Source organism: Salvia splendens, chromosome 12 (assembly GCF_004379255.2).
Source record: "Salvia splendens isolate huo1 chromosome 12, SspV2, whole genome shotgun sequence".
In the NCBI taxonomy this organism is placed as follows: Eukaryota; Viridiplantae; Streptophyta; class Magnoliopsida; order Lamiales; family Lamiaceae; genus Salvia; species Salvia splendens.
Window position 1 is genome coordinate 2,432,414 of NC_056043.1, and position 18,317 is coordinate 2,450,730.

The 18,317-nt window shown below is 37.3% G+C and overlaps 2 protein-coding genes across 2 annotated transcripts; both read left to right on the top strand.

Moving 5' to 3' along the window:
* Window positions 1-3,165: 3,165 nt before the first annotated feature.
* On the top strand, window positions 3,166-4,750 carry LOC121759294 (kxDL motif-containing protein 1-like). Its single transcript, XM_042154827.1, has 3 exons — window positions 3,166-3,306; window positions 3,389-3,541; window positions 4,387-4,750. Exons 1-3 carry the CDS (start codon window positions 3,185-3,187, stop codon window positions 4,493-4,495), a joined length of 384 nt encoding a protein of 127 aa, XP_042010761.1. The 5' UTR covers window positions 3,166-3,184; the 3' UTR covers window positions 4,496-4,750.
* Window positions 4,751-4,985: 235 nt separating this feature from the next.
* LOC121759293 (serine/threonine-protein phosphatase 6 regulatory subunit 1-like) lies at window positions 4,986-13,945 on the top strand. The gene is made up of 20 exons (XM_042154826.1): window positions 4,986-5,446; window positions 5,597-5,741; window positions 6,898-7,001; window positions 7,686-7,772; window positions 7,904-7,979; window positions 8,104-8,178; window positions 8,273-8,326; window positions 8,828-8,887; window positions 8,989-9,105; window positions 9,548-9,642; window positions 9,726-9,928; window positions 10,154-10,251; window positions 10,466-10,569; window positions 10,649-10,814; window positions 10,962-11,084; window positions 11,467-11,549; window positions 12,164-12,305; window positions 12,453-12,482; window positions 12,733-12,806; window positions 12,964-13,945. Exons 2-20 carry the CDS (start codon window positions 5,703-5,705, stop codon window positions 13,427-13,429), a joined length of 2,196 nt encoding a protein of 731 aa, XP_042010760.1. The 5' UTR covers window positions 4,986-5,446; window positions 5,597-5,702; the 3' UTR covers window positions 13,430-13,945.
* The last annotated feature ends 4,372 nt before the right edge of the window (window positions 13,946-18,317 follow it).

Consider the following 18,317-nt stretch of genomic DNA (forward strand, 5'->3'; position numbering starts at 1 on the left):
AAAAAGCGATTTCGTCGCCTTGGAGGCCTCACACTTCGCCCCGATATCGTGTGAGGGGGTTCAATCAGGGTACACAGTAGCCCATTAAGGTGGAGACCTTAACCCACTGGCTGCCAGAAGTCCATCTCCCAAGGCCTCACACTTGTGCCTGAGAGATGGATGCAACTACACGACAGTAGTAGTGAGATTTGAACCAAGGCTTATTGCAGCAAGATATGCCCCTTTATTGCCAATTGTGCTGCCCCTGCAGGAAGTATGCATATACATGCATGGCATGATATGATGAGTATGACATTCATGTCAAGAACATTGATGGCATGGCAACTTAAACTCATTCTTGGACTTAATTGGCGGACTTTCCTTTTGCTGCGTTTGAAAATCGAGCCACTGTTAAAGCTTGCTGCCAATGGCCACCCCTATCATGTACATAAATGGGAACAAATTTACGTGTAACATTTAATGTGAAAGATAGATCAAATCATCCTAACCAAATAAAAGTATGAAGTGTCACTCCAACCACCTAATCCAAGACACACGACACTCACTAATTTTACTTTTGGTATGGAACAATCTATTTAGCCATAATGTGATAATTTCACAAATGAAATATGAGATATATTAATAGTTTAACATGATATAGTAATAAATAAAATATGTACATTTGAGTTATACACAAAGTCAAATTTACATTTATAAAGTATCTTTTTACACATTTTTATGTATTATAAAAATATTATTTTCATTCCATTATACTTGAATGTTTATTTCAAGTTGTTTCAGTCTTGTATGTTTCGAGTTGTTATGCGTTTTTATGTATTTGTTTTAACATATTTTACTTAATTTTTTTGACATTCAACGTTGAAAGGTAAGTGACTATCACAATTTAATTTAACCAAACTTCATAGTAATTTTTTCATATCATGAAAAAATTCTGAGTCTTTCAAAATATGTTCAGACGAAGCGTGCACTTAGAGCACCCGCAACGTGGGCCGCCCGCGTTTCGCGTTTCGTGCCGGCGGAACGGAACCGACGCGCGACGCGTTGCTGCGTTCCGTCTCCGTGTCGTGCCCATGCCGTCGCGGGGGCCATCGCCGCAAGACGCGGCACGGCTTGTGTCGCCACGCGCCTCGGCGACATGGCTCGCCCTGCGTCGTGCGTGACGCCCACTCGCCGGCCCGCGAGTGGGCGTCATCACGCTGACGCAATAAATTCATTTTTTTAAAAAAAATGAATTTTTTAAAAAATATTTTTTATTTATAAAAATTATTTTTTATATTTAAAAACAATTTTTACAAATAAATGAATACTAGAAATTCGTATTAGCCCATATATATTTGATGAGCTTGCGAATTTATGAAACCCATTCTTGGTTGTCTCTCTTTTATAGAGACATCCTTGAATGTTTTATGTTCCACTTTCGATGTGGGACAAACTCATTCTTGGTTGTCTCTATTTTATAGAGACATCCTTGAATATTTTTTGTTCCACTTTCGATGTGGGAATATTTTATGTTCCACTTTCGATGTGGGACAAACTCATTCTTGATTATCTCTATTTTATAGAGACATCCTTGAATGTTTCATGTTTCACTTTCGATGTGGGACAAACTCATTCTTGATTATCTCTATTTTATAGAGACATCCTTGAATGTTTTATGTTTCACTTTCGATGTGGGACAAACTCATTCTTGGTTGTCTCTATTTTATAGAGACATCCTTGAATGTTTTATGTTCCACTTTCGATGTGGGACAAACTTATTCTTGGTTGTCTCTATAAAATTGTATTTTAAATTATGTCAATTTTTATTTTTTTAGGATTTTAATTATGTCTTTTTCTTTTTTTTGAATTTTAAGTTGTAATGTTATTTTAATTTTAATGAAGTGTGTTTGTTTTAATTGAATTGGGTTGGAAATAAAAATAAAAAATGAAATTGAATTAATAGTAATTTAAGGAACGGATAAGAAATGGAGGGTTGCAGGTTTCGTTCCTTAGTTAAGGAATGGAGTAAAAAAGTACAGTGGGGCCCGCAAATAGTAGTTTAAGGAACGGTTTAGGAACGGTGGGGGAACAACGTTGTGGATGACCTTAGAACCCTCTTTTCATGGTACCGTTGCTTAGAATATGCAATAAGCATTTCTAGATAATTGCATAAAACCCCACACTTTTTAAAAATTACAAAGTGGCCTCTCTCTGAAATCATTGAATTGGCACTGTTACTTAAAAGATCATTGTTGACCTACTATTGAAGCATTTATTTTCTGTGGTTTCTTGTGACAGCAAAATCTGAAATAAATTTTTGGGTGTGGGATGGGTTGAATTTTTGACTACTTTGCTTTTCTCCATGGCTATATATTGCAGAAATACAATCATTATTTACTCTTTGGAAAAGTTAAAATAATTTGCTTACATTAGCCTTTTTTCTAGCTGGGTCTAATGTAATTTGTAATGTGGGTTGCAATAAATATTACATATAGTATGAAATTTATTCATAAATATATTGAAACATCAACATGTGTTATTCATTTGTATTCAGGAAATCATTATTAATTTTGAAATTGGATGATGAGGCTTTTACCTTTCGTACTTGTGTCTCATCTTTACATATTGACAACTAAATATTTGTCCCATTTTCTATATTTTCATAGACTGCCATCATTATTATTTCTTGAGACATATGATCTTTTTCAATGATATAGATTAGTTTAATTTTTTTTGTTTTCAGTAAGAGGAACAACCAATGAGATATGATACAATTTCCAATTCTGCACAATATAGATTTAGATCCAATCCAATTTATATGTATGTAATTGAATTATATATTTAAAATTGTAGTGAAATATCTGACTCAGACATCCCTAAGATCCATATGCTAATTTTTTAGATGACATGATTATGTATTTATATTGTTTAATTAGTTTATGTAATATATTAAGGTTTTCTTACTATATAGATCAAGAAATGGAAATGCAAAAACATTTTTTACATGGAGAATTGAAATCTTTATCAAAATCCAAATATTAAAGGCCCATTTATTCTATTTACAAATCTATTATTACGGCCCACTCAAGACGCTAATTTCATCCTAAGGCCCAACTTGTAGCCCGTTAGTTTCATCATACGGCCCATCTTCAAGCCGGCTAATTTCATCCCCAAAATTAGCAAGGAAGAAGGAAAAGAAGTGAAAATGGCGGATTCAGAAAAGGTAGAGGGGTCGATGGAATCAGCATCCAGTGAAATTTCGAGAGAATTCAGAACCCTAACTGATTCGCGAGATTTGGATTCGATCAAACAATCACAAAATCTCATGTATGTATGCATAGAAACATATTTTTTGTCAATTGGTTATTCGATCATGATTTTACCGTGATTCCAAGAGTTGAATACGCAGATTGGGGAGATTGCAAGACAGCAATGCAGTGTTGTCTCACTTCAACGAGTACTCGGAGAATTGCTTCATGGAAGTGCATGCTGATTTTGCGAAGAACACGCGCCTCTTGCGGTCCATGAAATCGGACCTGGATTACATCTTTCAGAAGCTCAGGTATGTCAAATTCTCCGTTTTTTCGACTTGTAACTTTAAATTTCCCCAATTTATGATGCTTTTTTTGTTTTTCACACTAGTTATGTTGATATACAAATGAATGTATCCAGAGCTTGTTTTTTTGGATGAGTGGAAATATTTTGAGCAATTAAGAAGAGTTGATGAAATTTATGCTACGTGATGATGATAATGGAGCCTATGAAATGTGTTGAGATGTTTGATGATGGCATATTAATGCCAGATTGAACCTTCTCCTCTTCAGCTGCAAAAAATTGTTAGCTCCCTGTGATTAGCCTTCCACAAACTAAGAACACAAATAGGGCTAGGAAATCCATATGGATATGAGATATTCTCCGATGTCCGTAGAAGCTACACTTAGCAATGTGGATTAGATTAATGGCACGACAGAAGTCCGTGTTTGTTGTCAAAAATGGCAGAGAAGTCGAGTAGCATCCTTCGCTTGTTTGGTTACCATATCAATGTGATTTTCCCTAAGCACTTAATTTCAAGCAAATGATCCTGTGGTGAAGAGGGTATTAGGCCAAGCACGGTTTATGTGAACAGACGAACAACACGACTGAAGCTTTCTTTGATTGCACATATACTCCGTAATTAGGAGCTGCATAGTAGTCTTCTTCAATAACAATTAACACCTACCAAGTAAGCTACAATAGTGTATGCTAAAATGAATGGAACGATCTATGTGGCAAACGGCCAGCAACTCTTTTCCTCGGATTTAAACTCTGCCCATATGACCCATATCATTGTTATTTTCTTTGCGTGGGGGTCTTTTTTGCCACATTTCTATGGAAGCTAATGCGCATTTATTCCGATGTTGTTTGTAGGAGCCTTAAGAACAAGATCGCAGGAACCTATCCGGATGCTTTTCCTGATACCTCAGAAATCGAAGCTCTCGATCAAAGACCGGACCTGGAGTTGCCCAAGGATAGCTAGAAATGATTTCCCCCTTCTATCTTCTTCTGCTCTAAATCCACTTCACACCGTTGCTCCTAGATTTCATGGTTTCTTCAACTCTTGCCACTTTGTGTATAAATTATGCTGTGGTAATCCTTGAAAGAATTATTGCTCGCTGCTTCTTTAGTGTTGTCCAAACTTACTACAAAAGTGGTTGTATAATGTGCTCTTTAGTTCCTCGAAAACTAAAGCTCTCCCCGTCTACGGTTTACCATTAAATGTCTTATTTTGCTATTTTGAGATGTTCGTCATTAAATGTTTAATTTCATTTGTGTGAAGTTGAGAAAAGTTCCTTAAAAAGTAGTTGTACAAGTCAACTAATTTCATTTTCTTGAAAACTACTCCATTTGTTCGTCATTCAATACTCATTTTGGGATGTTTGTGATTACACATGTCTCATTTCATTTTATTATAATATGATAAATATGTTTTATATTTCATTATAAAGTTAATATTTCATTTCATTATAATATGATAAATATGTTTTATATTTCATTATAAAGTTAATATGTAAAAGTGAGCTTCATATATTATTAACATTTTCCAGTCATATTTTTCATATTAATATCTTACTGTCATACTGTGGTTTAATTAATGTACACCAAGTGTGGCATAAAATATAATCATGAAATTAGACATAAAATTGAGTATATAGAACAATTATTACTGCCATAAATTGCCAAACGAAATAAAATAGTCTGGTACCACATTTAGGTTAACTAATTGCAATAATTAAATATTGATGATACATATACTCGTCACATGATATATAAGTCAATTTTTTTTACATGTGTCAATGATAATCACATAGAAAAATCAAAACTTAAACAACGGATATTTGTTTCCGCTCTGATAGGTAGTAGGTTTATTGATACATTTCTTCTGCAAATTCCGAAAAAAATTCACACTTTCTCCCACACACACTCGCAGGTAATATAGTTCCATATATTCATCCCTCTATCTCTACGCGTGAGTGAAATTTTGCTGTGAAATTGAATCCAATACAGGAATCCGCGGGTGCTAGTGTCGTGGATTATCAACAAATTTGTGAGTTGTGACTAATTTGGGTTGAAATTGCAGGGATTTTGTTGAATTAAGGAGGCGCTGGGTGTATGAGCTAGGGTTTTTGAGTGGACAGATCTGAGTACGCGTCTGTAATTCGATCGCTGCACTTCGGGGATTCAACATGTTCTGGCGAATGGCTGGTCTCTCCACTGCATCCGCAGTGAGTGCTCGTGATCTTATTTATTTGAAGAGATATTACTTGTGTTGTTTGTTGAGTAGTTTCTTCTGTTTGTTGGATCCAATCCTGTTGGCATTTTGTTACTTGGACGTTGGATATCGTTGTGCGTTTATTGTATTGCTGTTGAGATTTGTATGGTCGAAAAGGGGTTCTTTAATTGGGGGAGAGTCTAACTTTGGAGTCTTGCATGATCATATCTATTTGGCCAGTGTGCCGTGGCAGAGTTCTATTGATTGGATGGGTTCCTATTCGTCAAACTTAACCTTGCCTGCAATTCATCCAATGGGAGGTAACATCGGCCTAGTAGAGTGCCACTGTGTATTCTTGCTGTCGGGTTCGTAAAGTCCTTCCAGCTGTATTTGTACAATAGGTTCTCTATTTTGACTAGGCCAGACAAGGAATTCCATGCTAGTCGGATTTATGCCATATTTGCTTGAGAAAAAATATCTACATGTTGCTCAAAGTTGGAAATAGGAAAAATAAGGACGATGGCGCTAGTTGAGTGATCTTTGTAGTCTTGCTTTTGAACAATGGAAATCGACCCGTGTCTTCGACATGAAAAGATGTTGCCCTAATCAATGGACAAAAGGGACCGAAAATTCATTCTTCATATACCTCAGCTCCAAGAATAGAAGTGATTCATTTTTCACAAATAAACTGTCCAAGATTCATTATTGTAGATTTTTCTTGACATTGATTGGAGTGGAGAAAATAGTAATTCAAGTTGAAAATAATGTTACTTATAACCATACGACAGGATGCTGCATAATCAAATTCGACAGCTTAGGTAAACAAGAGACACTTTTTCGTATTTTCCAGCGCAGAAATGAGAAGCTGCATGCTTTCTACAGGTTATGCAAAATATGTTATTTTTCCGTTTATTGGTGGAAGGATGATCTGGGAAGATATTTCGCTTTTTATTTACCACTCAGACTTTGACTGCAAGCCTTTAGCTTATATTCGTATAGCTGTACAAATTGTTGTGGATACCATGCTGGGCTTTATGGTCAGAATTGGTAATGGTATTCTTTAATTAGGACATGCAAGCCCCGATAAAAGCATCCATTACTAGATTGGACGATTGAGTATGGAATATTAATTGCTTCTGATTTCTGACTGTATTAATATTTAATATTAGGTGGAGACCATATTGGACAAAGATGATTTTACACTGGAGGAGCTATTGGACGAGGATGAAATCATTCAGGAATGCAAAGCTCTTAATGGTCGTCTCATTAATTTGTGAGATCAAGTTTCCTTTGCTTTCCTCTATATTCCAACATTTTGTTGCGTTTTCTAATCATTATAGTATAGAAAGTGGAGTGGGGTATTCCGGTGTTCATAATTGAGTGTATCTTATGTTTTATTCTTTTTGAGGTACATCATCACATGAGAGTATTCTTATGTAATGTTTGCCACAGTAATTGGGCATAAATGCTCACCAACTCATGCGACAAGCAAAAATAAAATTTGCTACTCCCTTCGTTCCATGTTAATTATGTCATTTTTCTATTTTGGGAAGGTTCAAGTTGATTGAGTCATTTCTTTTTGGAAAAAAGTAACCATCTCTCTTACTTTATTCTATCTTATTTTATTTACCATCCACTTAACACACTATTCTTAATCTCCGTGCCGAAAAGAAATGCCTCAATTAACAAGGAACGGAGGGAGTATATAAGTTGAATTAAGATGAGATGTGAAGGACAGTATGATAATCAGCTAAGTAGTTTGTGCAGTAACCGATTACCGATCTTCATGGGTTCTTATTGATCGCTGAAAATGAACTGGTTTTCCTTCTCTGCTACAATCATGGAAACTATATTTTCTTATTAAAATGTCCCTGTTATTATTTTTTTGGTAATAATAGAATTTAACATCTTTTTCTTTGATGTTGCACCTTTAGTTAACAGCCAAAATTTCTTGTAGTTTGCGGGAAAGAGCTAATGTAAAACAACTGGTTCAATATATCGTGGAAGAACCACCAGAAGGTGCCGAAAAAGAACGAATATTCAAGTAAGCATGTGTCATGGATGTTCTAGGTGTATTTTGTTTACAATTGACTGCATACCAAATATTTGCAACAAAATTGTGAAGGGCATTCAAATTAATTTGACTTATGTAATTTTTCTTCTTTCTCCCCATAGGCTTCCCTTCGTTGCTTGTGAGATTTTCACTTGTGAGGTCGATATAATTCTTAAAGCCTTGATAGAGGATGATGAGGTTGGAATTTGTAATGCTATCTTTTCTTCTTTCTTCCTTTCCCATTATCTCATCTGGTCTGTCTAAAAGCTTAGACCTTCTTTATATGGGACTAAACTAGTTACCTCCTGCATTTGGTTCACAGTTAGTGGATCTGCTGTTTTCTTTTTTGGAACCTGTGCGTTCCCATAGCACTTTGTTGGCTGGTTATTTCAGCAAGGTATGGTTTATATACAAATGACTAAATATATTGCATATAGTTTTTTTGATCATTTCTGGCTGATCTGTTTGATCCTTGATCTTTGATGTTCCAGGTTGTTGTGTGCCTCTTACTGCGAAAGACAACTCCTTTAATGAACTACATACAAGTGAGTCCAACTGTATTTGTATATCTGCTATGGTTGTAGGCTGATCAGCAGTGCTTGTTATGTTCATCATTGAAAGACAAATAAGTTTTATGAACATAAAACCGCGTAATTTAAGCCGTGTTAATGTCACAACATGATGCATAGCAACGGAGATGGAAATAATTCTATATTGTACAGGCTATTTACATGCTCTCTGAGAGAAGAGCTACTGAGTTTTCATGTTTTTAGAGAACTTCCAAATTCCTATATGCATAAATTTTACGTTTTGAACAGTTTAGCAGGTGGCACTGTCCGTTTTCCTGCATTTCCATCTTGTTTCAGTCATTGCATGGTTTATGTATAATTCTCAGTTATTTATTCTATATAAGTGTAGAATCCATTACTCTTTGGTTTGATGTAATATGCAGGAATTTAACTTCCTCTTAAAGGGATAATTCATCAGCCTACTTACTGCCTTGTACTATATGGCATATACTGAGAAGCTTATTCATATTTTTACAGGCTCATCAGGATATCATTAAAAGGCTGGTTGACCTAATTGGTATTACATCTATAATGGAGGTATGCTGTTAATCCTTTCCTCCAAACCCTGATCCTCACCCAGGCCTCTCTTTTACTAGGCATATTTGTTTAAAAATACTAATAGGTTTCATGTTGAACAGGTTTTAATACGTCTAATCGGTGCTGATGAACATATTTACACCAACTGTGCGGACTCTATGCAGTGGTTGGAAGATATGAATGTGCTGGAAATGATTGTTGACAAATTTAGTTCATCTGTAAGTTGCAGTGAGCATGTATACCCTGACTTGACAGTGTTGTCTTCTTTACCCCAGAGTCTGGTTATTTAGGGTTTGTGGACTATGGCATGGTTGGAGATTGACTTTCTTTTCTGATTGTTGAGGGTGTATAGATGTTTGGGAGTTGTGCCTCTTTTGCTCATTTATCCTTTATTACTGTGGAGCAAAAGTTATTCATTCACAGAATTTACACATGGTTTGTATATATTCATTAAAATCCTGCATGTATAACTGATTTTGTTTGGTAGAATTTTTTTCTATAATTTTTTTTTCTGTCTATTGGGGTGGGGGTAAGTTGAGTAATTGTATTTTGACAAATGAAGCCTACTTCTTCATGTTTCTTTTTTTTCCCTCCCATCCCCAAGAATTTGACTGATCTGCTTCTCAGAGCTTTTGATGTGTGTGCTATTTTGGTTTACAGGATTCCCCTGAAGTACATGCTAATGCGGCAGAAACACTTTGTGCAATCACTCGTTATGCTCCACCAGATCTAGCTTCAAAAATCTCCAGCCCAAGGTTCATTTGTCTACCTATTTTTGTTCTTAGTTTCCCACATCAGATTGTTTTCTTATCTTGGTTTGGACTGGTTGTTGTCACAGTTTCATTGAAAGACTGTTCCGGCATGCTCTGGAAGACTCGCGCCCAAAATCTGTTTTGGTTAACTTGTTGTCCGTCTGTATATCGTTGATAGACTCCAAGAGGTTAACTTCAGGAACATATTACATGTATACCCGTCAAATGACACAAGGATCAGGAACTACTGCTAGCCCTGAGACTGTCAGAAGCATGCTAGATGGACTAGGTTAGTTATTGGATTTGATTGCTTGTGCTGACAAGTTGAGGCTTCCATCCAGTCTTTTCTTTCTCTAAACCATTATGGATTCACTACAAAATTACAATGCAAATGCATGGCTGGCTCTTAGTTTATTTTGTCCGTTCAAATACGTTTCTCAGGAAATTTTGTGAAAAGTGTGATGCACATCTTCATTAGAGACTAGCTTGATAACTCTACTGATTTGTTTGGCAGGTGATTTGCTCAAGCTTTTGGATATTTCTTTGGAAGAGCGTGTCTTGCTTACTACTTATGGAAAATTGCAACCCCCTCTAGGAAAGCATCGTTTGAAGGTACATCTTTTGTTGCTCAAGGAGTGGTTGTTGTCAGATGTTTATTCTTCAAGTATGTTCTGTCTCCAACTAATAACTGCAAATCTCTTGTGCATTCCCTATATAACTTCACTTGGCTGCATCTGCATATTATAATTTATTTCATTCTTTCATACCTTTCCAACATTATGTCTTAATAAGTGAATTAATCAATGCTCTCATTTGGGTCTTGTAGATTATAGAGTTCATCTCAGTCTTGGTCGCTGTCAGCAATGAAGTTGCAGAAAAGGAATTAATTCGCCTGGGTGCTGTGAAGCATATTCTAAAATTGTTTTTCGAGTACGTTGTTTACCCATCTCCGTCTTATACTAGTAACTCCATAGTCTCTATTGAGAATTTTGATTATACTATTTTTTAGGTATCCATACAATAATTTCTTGCATTCAAATGTGGAACACATCATACTATCTTGCATTGAGAGTAAGAACCCTCAGTTTGTGGAACATCTGCTTCACGAATGCAATCTTGTTTGGAGGATTCTTGAAGTTGAAAGAAACTTCACTTTGACTGTTGATTCGAGCAAGGTAATTGTTTGATACTGCAGTTAAAACTTGTAGCTGCTTCTATCACTTGCTCTTATTCTTTTCATCACAATTGTTTTGGCTTTCTATGATGTGGGGTAAAGAATCAAATCATTCTTAAAAACTGAACTATATTAATGTATTTTGCAGCCTACTGTATCCGCGGAGGGAAGAAAACCACACAGGGTAGGGAATATTGGTCACCTAACCCGTATTGCTAACAAGCTTGTGCAATTGGGGGATAGCAACAGTGACATTCAGACATTTCTACAGGTTTGCCCAATCTTTATTTGATGTCTTTTATTGCATTTTTCTGTTAGTGTTCGCAACTGCCTTCAAACACCCCTCCTCTCTTGGTTCATGACCATCATCAACTGAAGGCGATATTGCTATCTGTTGGCTTAAAGCTATCTAACAGATATACTATTACGAAATACTAATTTTAAAATGCCTTTGTTCTTTATTTCTTTGATCATTTTTTCCCTGTTACCCATATATCTTTAACAAATTAGCATCGTTTGTACCCTTATGAGGTGCTGCTGTTAGACTGATAATGGCAACGTTTCAGTATATTTTGAATCTTGCTAAGGCATCAATGCTGTTGAGTTTCTGATATATTTTTAAAGAAAGTTAGTTGTTACCTTTTAATTGACAGGGAAACAGTGATTGGGTTGATTGGCAAACAAATGTCCTGCTTAAGCGCAATGCTGTGGAGAATGTCTCACAGTGGGCATGCGGGTTAGTGTTCATAAATATGGTCTTCTCTGCATGTAGCTATTAGCTATACAGACTATGCACGAGAAACTGAGTTATTGCATGCTCAGAGGGTGTTGCATATATGCACATGCACCCTTATATCCGATTCTAGTTCTCTCTAATATTATGGTCAATGTTATCAAATAGCAGATATGGCGGCGCCATGGCGCTATGGCATGGCGTTCTGTGGTGGAAATGCCATAGCACCGCCATATCCGCCATTTGACAACATTGCGGGTGTACTGCATTTAGGAATGGGGCATTATGCAAGAAACATGGATGTTAGAGCTGTATTTTATGCTTTATTAATTGTTTTAAGAGTTTTAGATGTTATATTATTGTTATTTTCCAATTTTTGAATTATGTATAAATAATAAGTATTATTTTATTTATTTAATTATTGACCGCCATACTAATACGCCATATCCCTGTGGCGGTTTTTAGGTGAACCGCCATAAGCCGCCATACGAGATTGATAACACTGATTATGGTCATGTTTCAGCATTATTCCTTTGGACTAAGTGTTTTGAAATTGCATAGTCTATTTAACTAAATTCCAAACTCATTCTGGACACGACATTATTCTGAATATGCAGGAGGCCCACTGCACTCCTGGATCAGAATAGATATAGTGATGATGATGATTACCAAGATAGGGATTATGATGTTGCAGCATTGGCGAATAACTTGAGCCAGGCCTTCCGATATGGGATATACAGTAATGATGATACCGAGGAGGTTTGTTTTGTGCTATTGAACTGCTACTGCTACTGCTCTGTTTTTCATTTTTTCTTCTAGATAATTAAAAGTTAATAGAGGCCCAAAAAGGCTAGCAAGTGGCCTTTGTACCATTGACTGAATAGTGTATATGTTTGCTTTTTGCAGGCTCATGGTTCTGTGGAACGGGATGATGAGGTATGCACATGACTGAGCATTATGACTTAATTATTGATTGCATTTAGTGATTGGTTGGATGAGAATATATTGGTATTGAATATCTTGCGAATTTTGGTTCTGTTTCTTTGATATTTTACTCTCTCCATCTTAAACTTTATCTGTGCCAAGTTTTTGCACCGCCATAGTTTATATTTCTGTCCTTTTCATCCTTTTAACTTTGTCAAATTTTGTCTTTTTTAAATCGTCTAACTATGATAACTTTTTTCAGGATGTTTACTTTGATGATGAATCTGCTGAAGTTGTCATTTCTTCACTCAGGTTGGGTGATGATCACCAGGAAAGGTAAAAATGGAAATGAAATTTGTAACTCTCTTACCTTTATAGTTCTTCTAACTTTTTGTATCCACAAGCTTAAAGATTAGTGAAAGTTGTTTATTAAATCAATTTTTTTCTTGAACAAAATAGCAAGGCTCATTGTGATTTGTGATCTTGTTTACAGTGGATCCCTCTTTACAAACTCTAATTGGTTTGCATTTGAAGATGGAAGAATCGCTGATGAACACAGCGCTGCTCCTGTTGCTTCTTCATCCCCCTATACCGAAGGCCATGGTTGTGTTGGAGATGTCGTTGTCGAGGAAGATTTGGAAGCTGATACTGCCGCATCTGAACCTTCTGAGCAGAAATCAAATGTTGTTGATGACATACCTAATAAATTGTTGGAGGGCTCCAGAGAAAGTGAAACGAGTTCCTCTGACAAACCCGAGTGGGTCGAGTGGAGGGAAAGTTCCGATTATTTTGAAAACCCTATGCCATCAAATACTGCAAATACATCGGATGCAGACCAACTCCCATCTTTACCCAATGGCGAGCTGCAGGTAGAATTAGAGGACCAAACCGACGACAAAACGGCTCCTTCCCCAGCCTCCACCAATGAGCCTACAGATACTGGCAAAACTAGAAGTTGAGAATCCCCTAATGATGCAAAAGACTATGCTGCCAGTCCTTCACATTCCACACAAGCGGCTGAAGAGAATCGAACTATTGAACAGGACGACGACACATCTAGACCTACAGAACAGGAAAAGGATAACTAAACACACTGTAAATTCTTATGCCATATATAGCGTCAAGATGAAAACCTGGCACTGGTATTGATGGAGAGCGGGCGACTCTGGGAACGATGCTGCTCGTCACAGGTAGAGAAAGCGAAGCCAAGTCTCCTGTGCAATAAAGTGCTTTAGCTCAGCCGAAGCCTAACAGCTACTGAAAATATTTGTAGAGTCTGCCTTCGTTTTTAAATGATTTTCGAGTTTTATGTACTTGTAGGTAAAATCTGACTCTCAGTTGGGAATGTTGGATGTGTGTGTTTGCCAAAATCTTTGTTTATATTTGGTGCTCCTAAATTCCTCCTATTTGAATATTTGAGGCTGAAACGATTGCTATAGAACTCTGAATCACTCACTTTGTTTCGAGTTTCCTTATATGTTAATAGAGATCATATCTGATTTTTTATTCAATAATAATTTCTCATTTTGTTTGTCCTATTGGTTAAAGGGGAAATGACGTTGTCGTTATTGCGGTTTCTATTTCTTCGTTGCTACTTTCCTCAACATGGATTGAGGAAATGAAGAATTATGGACAGTTAAATTATTGTTATCCTAATTAAGAAATAAATACAAAATGCTGCGCTAGTTATTTTCTTTTTGCAATAATCAACCAGTATTAAATTTTTTATTTTATTAACTCCTCACTTAACTTACTAAAATATCATTTTCTCGTACTGGATGATATATTGACTCACTCAATATCACCTGCTTAAATTTGGGGTCGATAACAAATTATAGAATATATATTTATAGAGGAATGATATGTTACATGTTTAGCTTATTTGACGTGCTACGTACGTTTAGCGTTGTTCGTTTCGATTTATATATTTAGTTTTATTCTGATACATAAAAAAGCGTTATTGAAAATTTTAATTTTACAAAATTCATAAAAATTAAAGCTCGATTTGCTCGTTCTCTATAATTTCAAATAAATTAATTAAAATAACCAATCAAGCTTTGATTTTTATGAATTATGTGAAATTAAAAATGAACAAAAATGAAGGGATTAATTTTGAAAATCAAGCTTTAATTTCACATAAGGTATGTAGCATATTATTTCTCTAAATTAAATTAACAAAAATGAAGGGAGTAGTTTTAAAATATTTTGGCTCAGATTAAAATTAGACTAAATTTCATAATTCAAATGACGGTTATCTCTATAGCTTTGGCTGATCTAAGCTTTATACTTAATACTTGTATTTACAAAAGTGCGAAAATCTTAATAGTGATGCAGAATTTGACTTCAATGTTGGCTATGTACCAATAGATTGACTGGAGAAGTGCTGGTTCCAACTGTTTTTTCTGATTAATCACTCCAAGTTTTCAACTAATTAATACTGCGTAGCCAGGAATTCATTACATGAGGAGCAAATTATTTTTTGAGAAGGGGCATTTGGTATAGTTTTGTAGAATTGGGTAATTTGTGTTATATTATTCACAATGAATTAGTACATCATATATAGACCTAGGGATTATTATACATGGTAAGATTTTCCACAATCAAATCTCCCTAATTTGTAGTCTAAATATCTCGTTCAATCTTCTCCTGATTTGGTGTGATTCCCTTATTGATTGCATGATATTCTGTAATCTCCAACACTCCCCCTCAAGTTAAGTTACGGGATCTCCGAAACTTAACTTGCCCAGAACTTCGTGAAAGTTCTTTGCAGATACGGCCTTGGTTAAGATGTCTGCCAATTGATCTTCGGACTTTACATATGGAATCTCGACAATCTTCTCCTCAAGATTTTCTTTTATGAAATGTCGGTCGATCTCGACGTGTTTGGTTCTGTCGTGCTGTACTGGGTTCTCTGAAATACTGATCGCCGCCTTGTTATCACATAGAAGTTTACAAGTCTTTTGTGATTCAAGATTTAACTCCTTCATCACCCTCCTAAGCCAAAGAATTTCAGTAAGACCACTTTTAATACCTCGGAATTCAGCTTCTGCGCTTGACAGGGCCACAACCTTCTGCTTTTTACTCCTCCAAGTGACCAAATTTCCTCCCACAAAGGTGAAGTATCCTCCTGTGGATCGCCTATCAATTGGATTCCCTGCCCAATCTGCATCAGTGTATCCATGGATGTCGAGATGTCCATTTTTTCGGAACAGTATTCCGTGTCCGGTGGTCCCCTTTAGATATCGCACTACTCGGAGTGCTGCCTCCCAATGCTCCTCCTGTGGATTATGCATAAACTGACTAAGCACTCCTACTGCATATGCAATGTCAGGCCGAGTGTGAGAGAGGTAGATGAGTTTTCCCACTAGTCTCTGGTATCTTCCCCGATCAGTCGACGCTGCTGCTTTGATTATCTGAAGGCCGTGATTCTGCACCATGGGAGTATCTGCTGGCTTGCACTCAAGCATTCCTATCTCTGTCAAGAGATCGAGAACGTACTTCCGTTGACTGATGAAGATGCCTTTTCTGGATCTCAGTACCTCGATCCCAAGAAAGTATTTTAGATCTCCAAGATTCTTCATCTCGAATTCTGTAGCTAGATGCCCCTTGAGGTCGTTTATCTCTTCTAAATCATCCCCTGTAATAATCATGTCGTCCACGTAAATTATCAGACAAGTGATCTTTTCTCCTCTTCGCTTGATGAACAATGTATGATCTGAGTTACTCTGTTGATAGCCGTATCGTTTCATCACATCTGTGAATCTTCCGAACCAAGCTCTCGGGGACTGCTTTAATCCGTACAAGGTTTTCTTCAACTTGCACACCTGGTTCTGGCCGAATTCCTCTTCGAAGCCCAGCGGGGCCTCCATGTAGATTGGATCCTTTAATTCACCATGGAGGAAGGCATTGGTGACGTCATACTGATGAAGTGGCCAGTCTCTGTTTGCTGCAATGGATAGTAGAACTCTTACTGTGTTCATCTTGGCTACTGGAGAGAACGTCTCTGAATAATCCACTCCTTGAGTCTGCGTATACCCCTTCGCCACTAATCGAGCCTTGTATCGCTCGATACTCCCATCTGGTCTCCGCTTAATTGTAAAGACCCACCTGCACCCCACTGTATGTTTCCCAACGGGCAACGGGCTCACTTCCCAAGTTCCATTTCGTTTTAGTGCTTTCATCTCAACGAGCATTGCCTCTCTCCACTCCTTGCTTTTGAAGGCTTCTCCAAATGTCCTTGGAATCTCTTCCTCGCATAGTGCTGTATGGAACGCCCTTGCCATTTTGGACACGTTGGCTTCAGCAAAGTTGGCCACCGAATATCTGCTTCTCGTCCCTATTCGTTCCGGGGAGTATCTCTTGGGTGGAATTCCTCTTGTACTTCTTGGAGGGAGTATATATTGTCCTGTGTCCTGGTCAATAGAGGTATCCTCTTCCTCTTCGACTTCTGCACTTGGTGAGTCCGGAATAGAATTTGAATTTTCATGAGTCGGACTAGATATTACCTCGGATTCCGTTACGGTTTGATCAGAGGATCGCGGCGGAAGCGTCGGGACTATGGTCTCAGCAGACGGGATCGGCTCAGGAACAGTGCCAGCTTGTTCTGTTGGGTCCGAATCAAAGTTACTTGGCACATACCACCGAAGGGAGTCATTTTCGTGGGTCTCCCCCTGTCTTTCACTCTCCCCCTGAGTCCCAAGGTGGTAAAAAAATTCGGTCTCAAGAAAGTTACAATTCATGGTGGTAATCACTCGTTTGGTTTTGGGGTCATAACATCTATAGCCCTTCTGGTTGATCCCATACCCCAAAAAAACGCACTTAATTGCACACGGGGAAAATTTGTTGCGTTCGTGTTTGGGAACATGGACATAGACAGAACAGCCAAAGGTTTTAGGTGGTAAGGATAAGGCTGAGGGAATTTTTGTTAAGGTAGAAAGGTGATCTAGGGGTGTTTTTCGATATAGTGTTTTAGTGGGTAGTCGATTTAGAAGGTAGACGGAGGTAGCAACTGCCTCAGGCCAAAAAGAAGGAGGAACTTTTGAGTCGAATAGGAGGGCTCGGGTCATTTCAAGAATTATCCTATTTTTCCGTTCGGCTACCCCATTTTGTTCTGGTGTGTGGGAACAGGAAGTTTGGTGAACTAACCCATTTTCAGCGAAAAAATTTGTCATAGAACTGTTTAGGAATTCCCCCCCATTATCGGATCTTAAGATTTTTACAGAAGCCTGAAATTGGGTTTGAATCATTTTATAAAATAGGACGAATTTATCATATACTTCGGATTTATGTTTCATGAAATACACCCAAGTAGTTCTACTGCAATCATCAACAAATATCACAAAGTATTTAAAACCAAAAACCGTTCCTATAGGCGCTGGGCCCCACACATCGGAGTGAATCAGGGAAAAAACAGTGTCAACACGTGTATCATTTGGTTTAAAAGAGTTTCGATGGCTCTTGGCCAAAACACATGCTTCACAAGAAAAATCTTTGGGAACAAAAAGTTTAGGAAATAAGGATTTTAAATAACCCGGAGAGGTATGGCCCATCCGACGGTGCCAGAGCCAAGTATCTTGATTAGTGGATCCGTGAGCAAGCATCGCCGCACCATCTCGTCGAGCAATCTCATCCACAAAGTATAGTCCGCGACGCTCAGTGCCACGTCCAATAATCTTCCCCGTCCGGATATCCTGTAACATACAAAAGTTTGGGTGCATCAGCAGAGAGCAATTCAAATTCCTCGTCACATGACTAATTGACATCAACTTCTGAGATAATTTAGGCACATAGAGGCAGTTAGGGATAAGAACATTAGGAAAAATTTCTATGGTTCCCGCCCCTTCTACT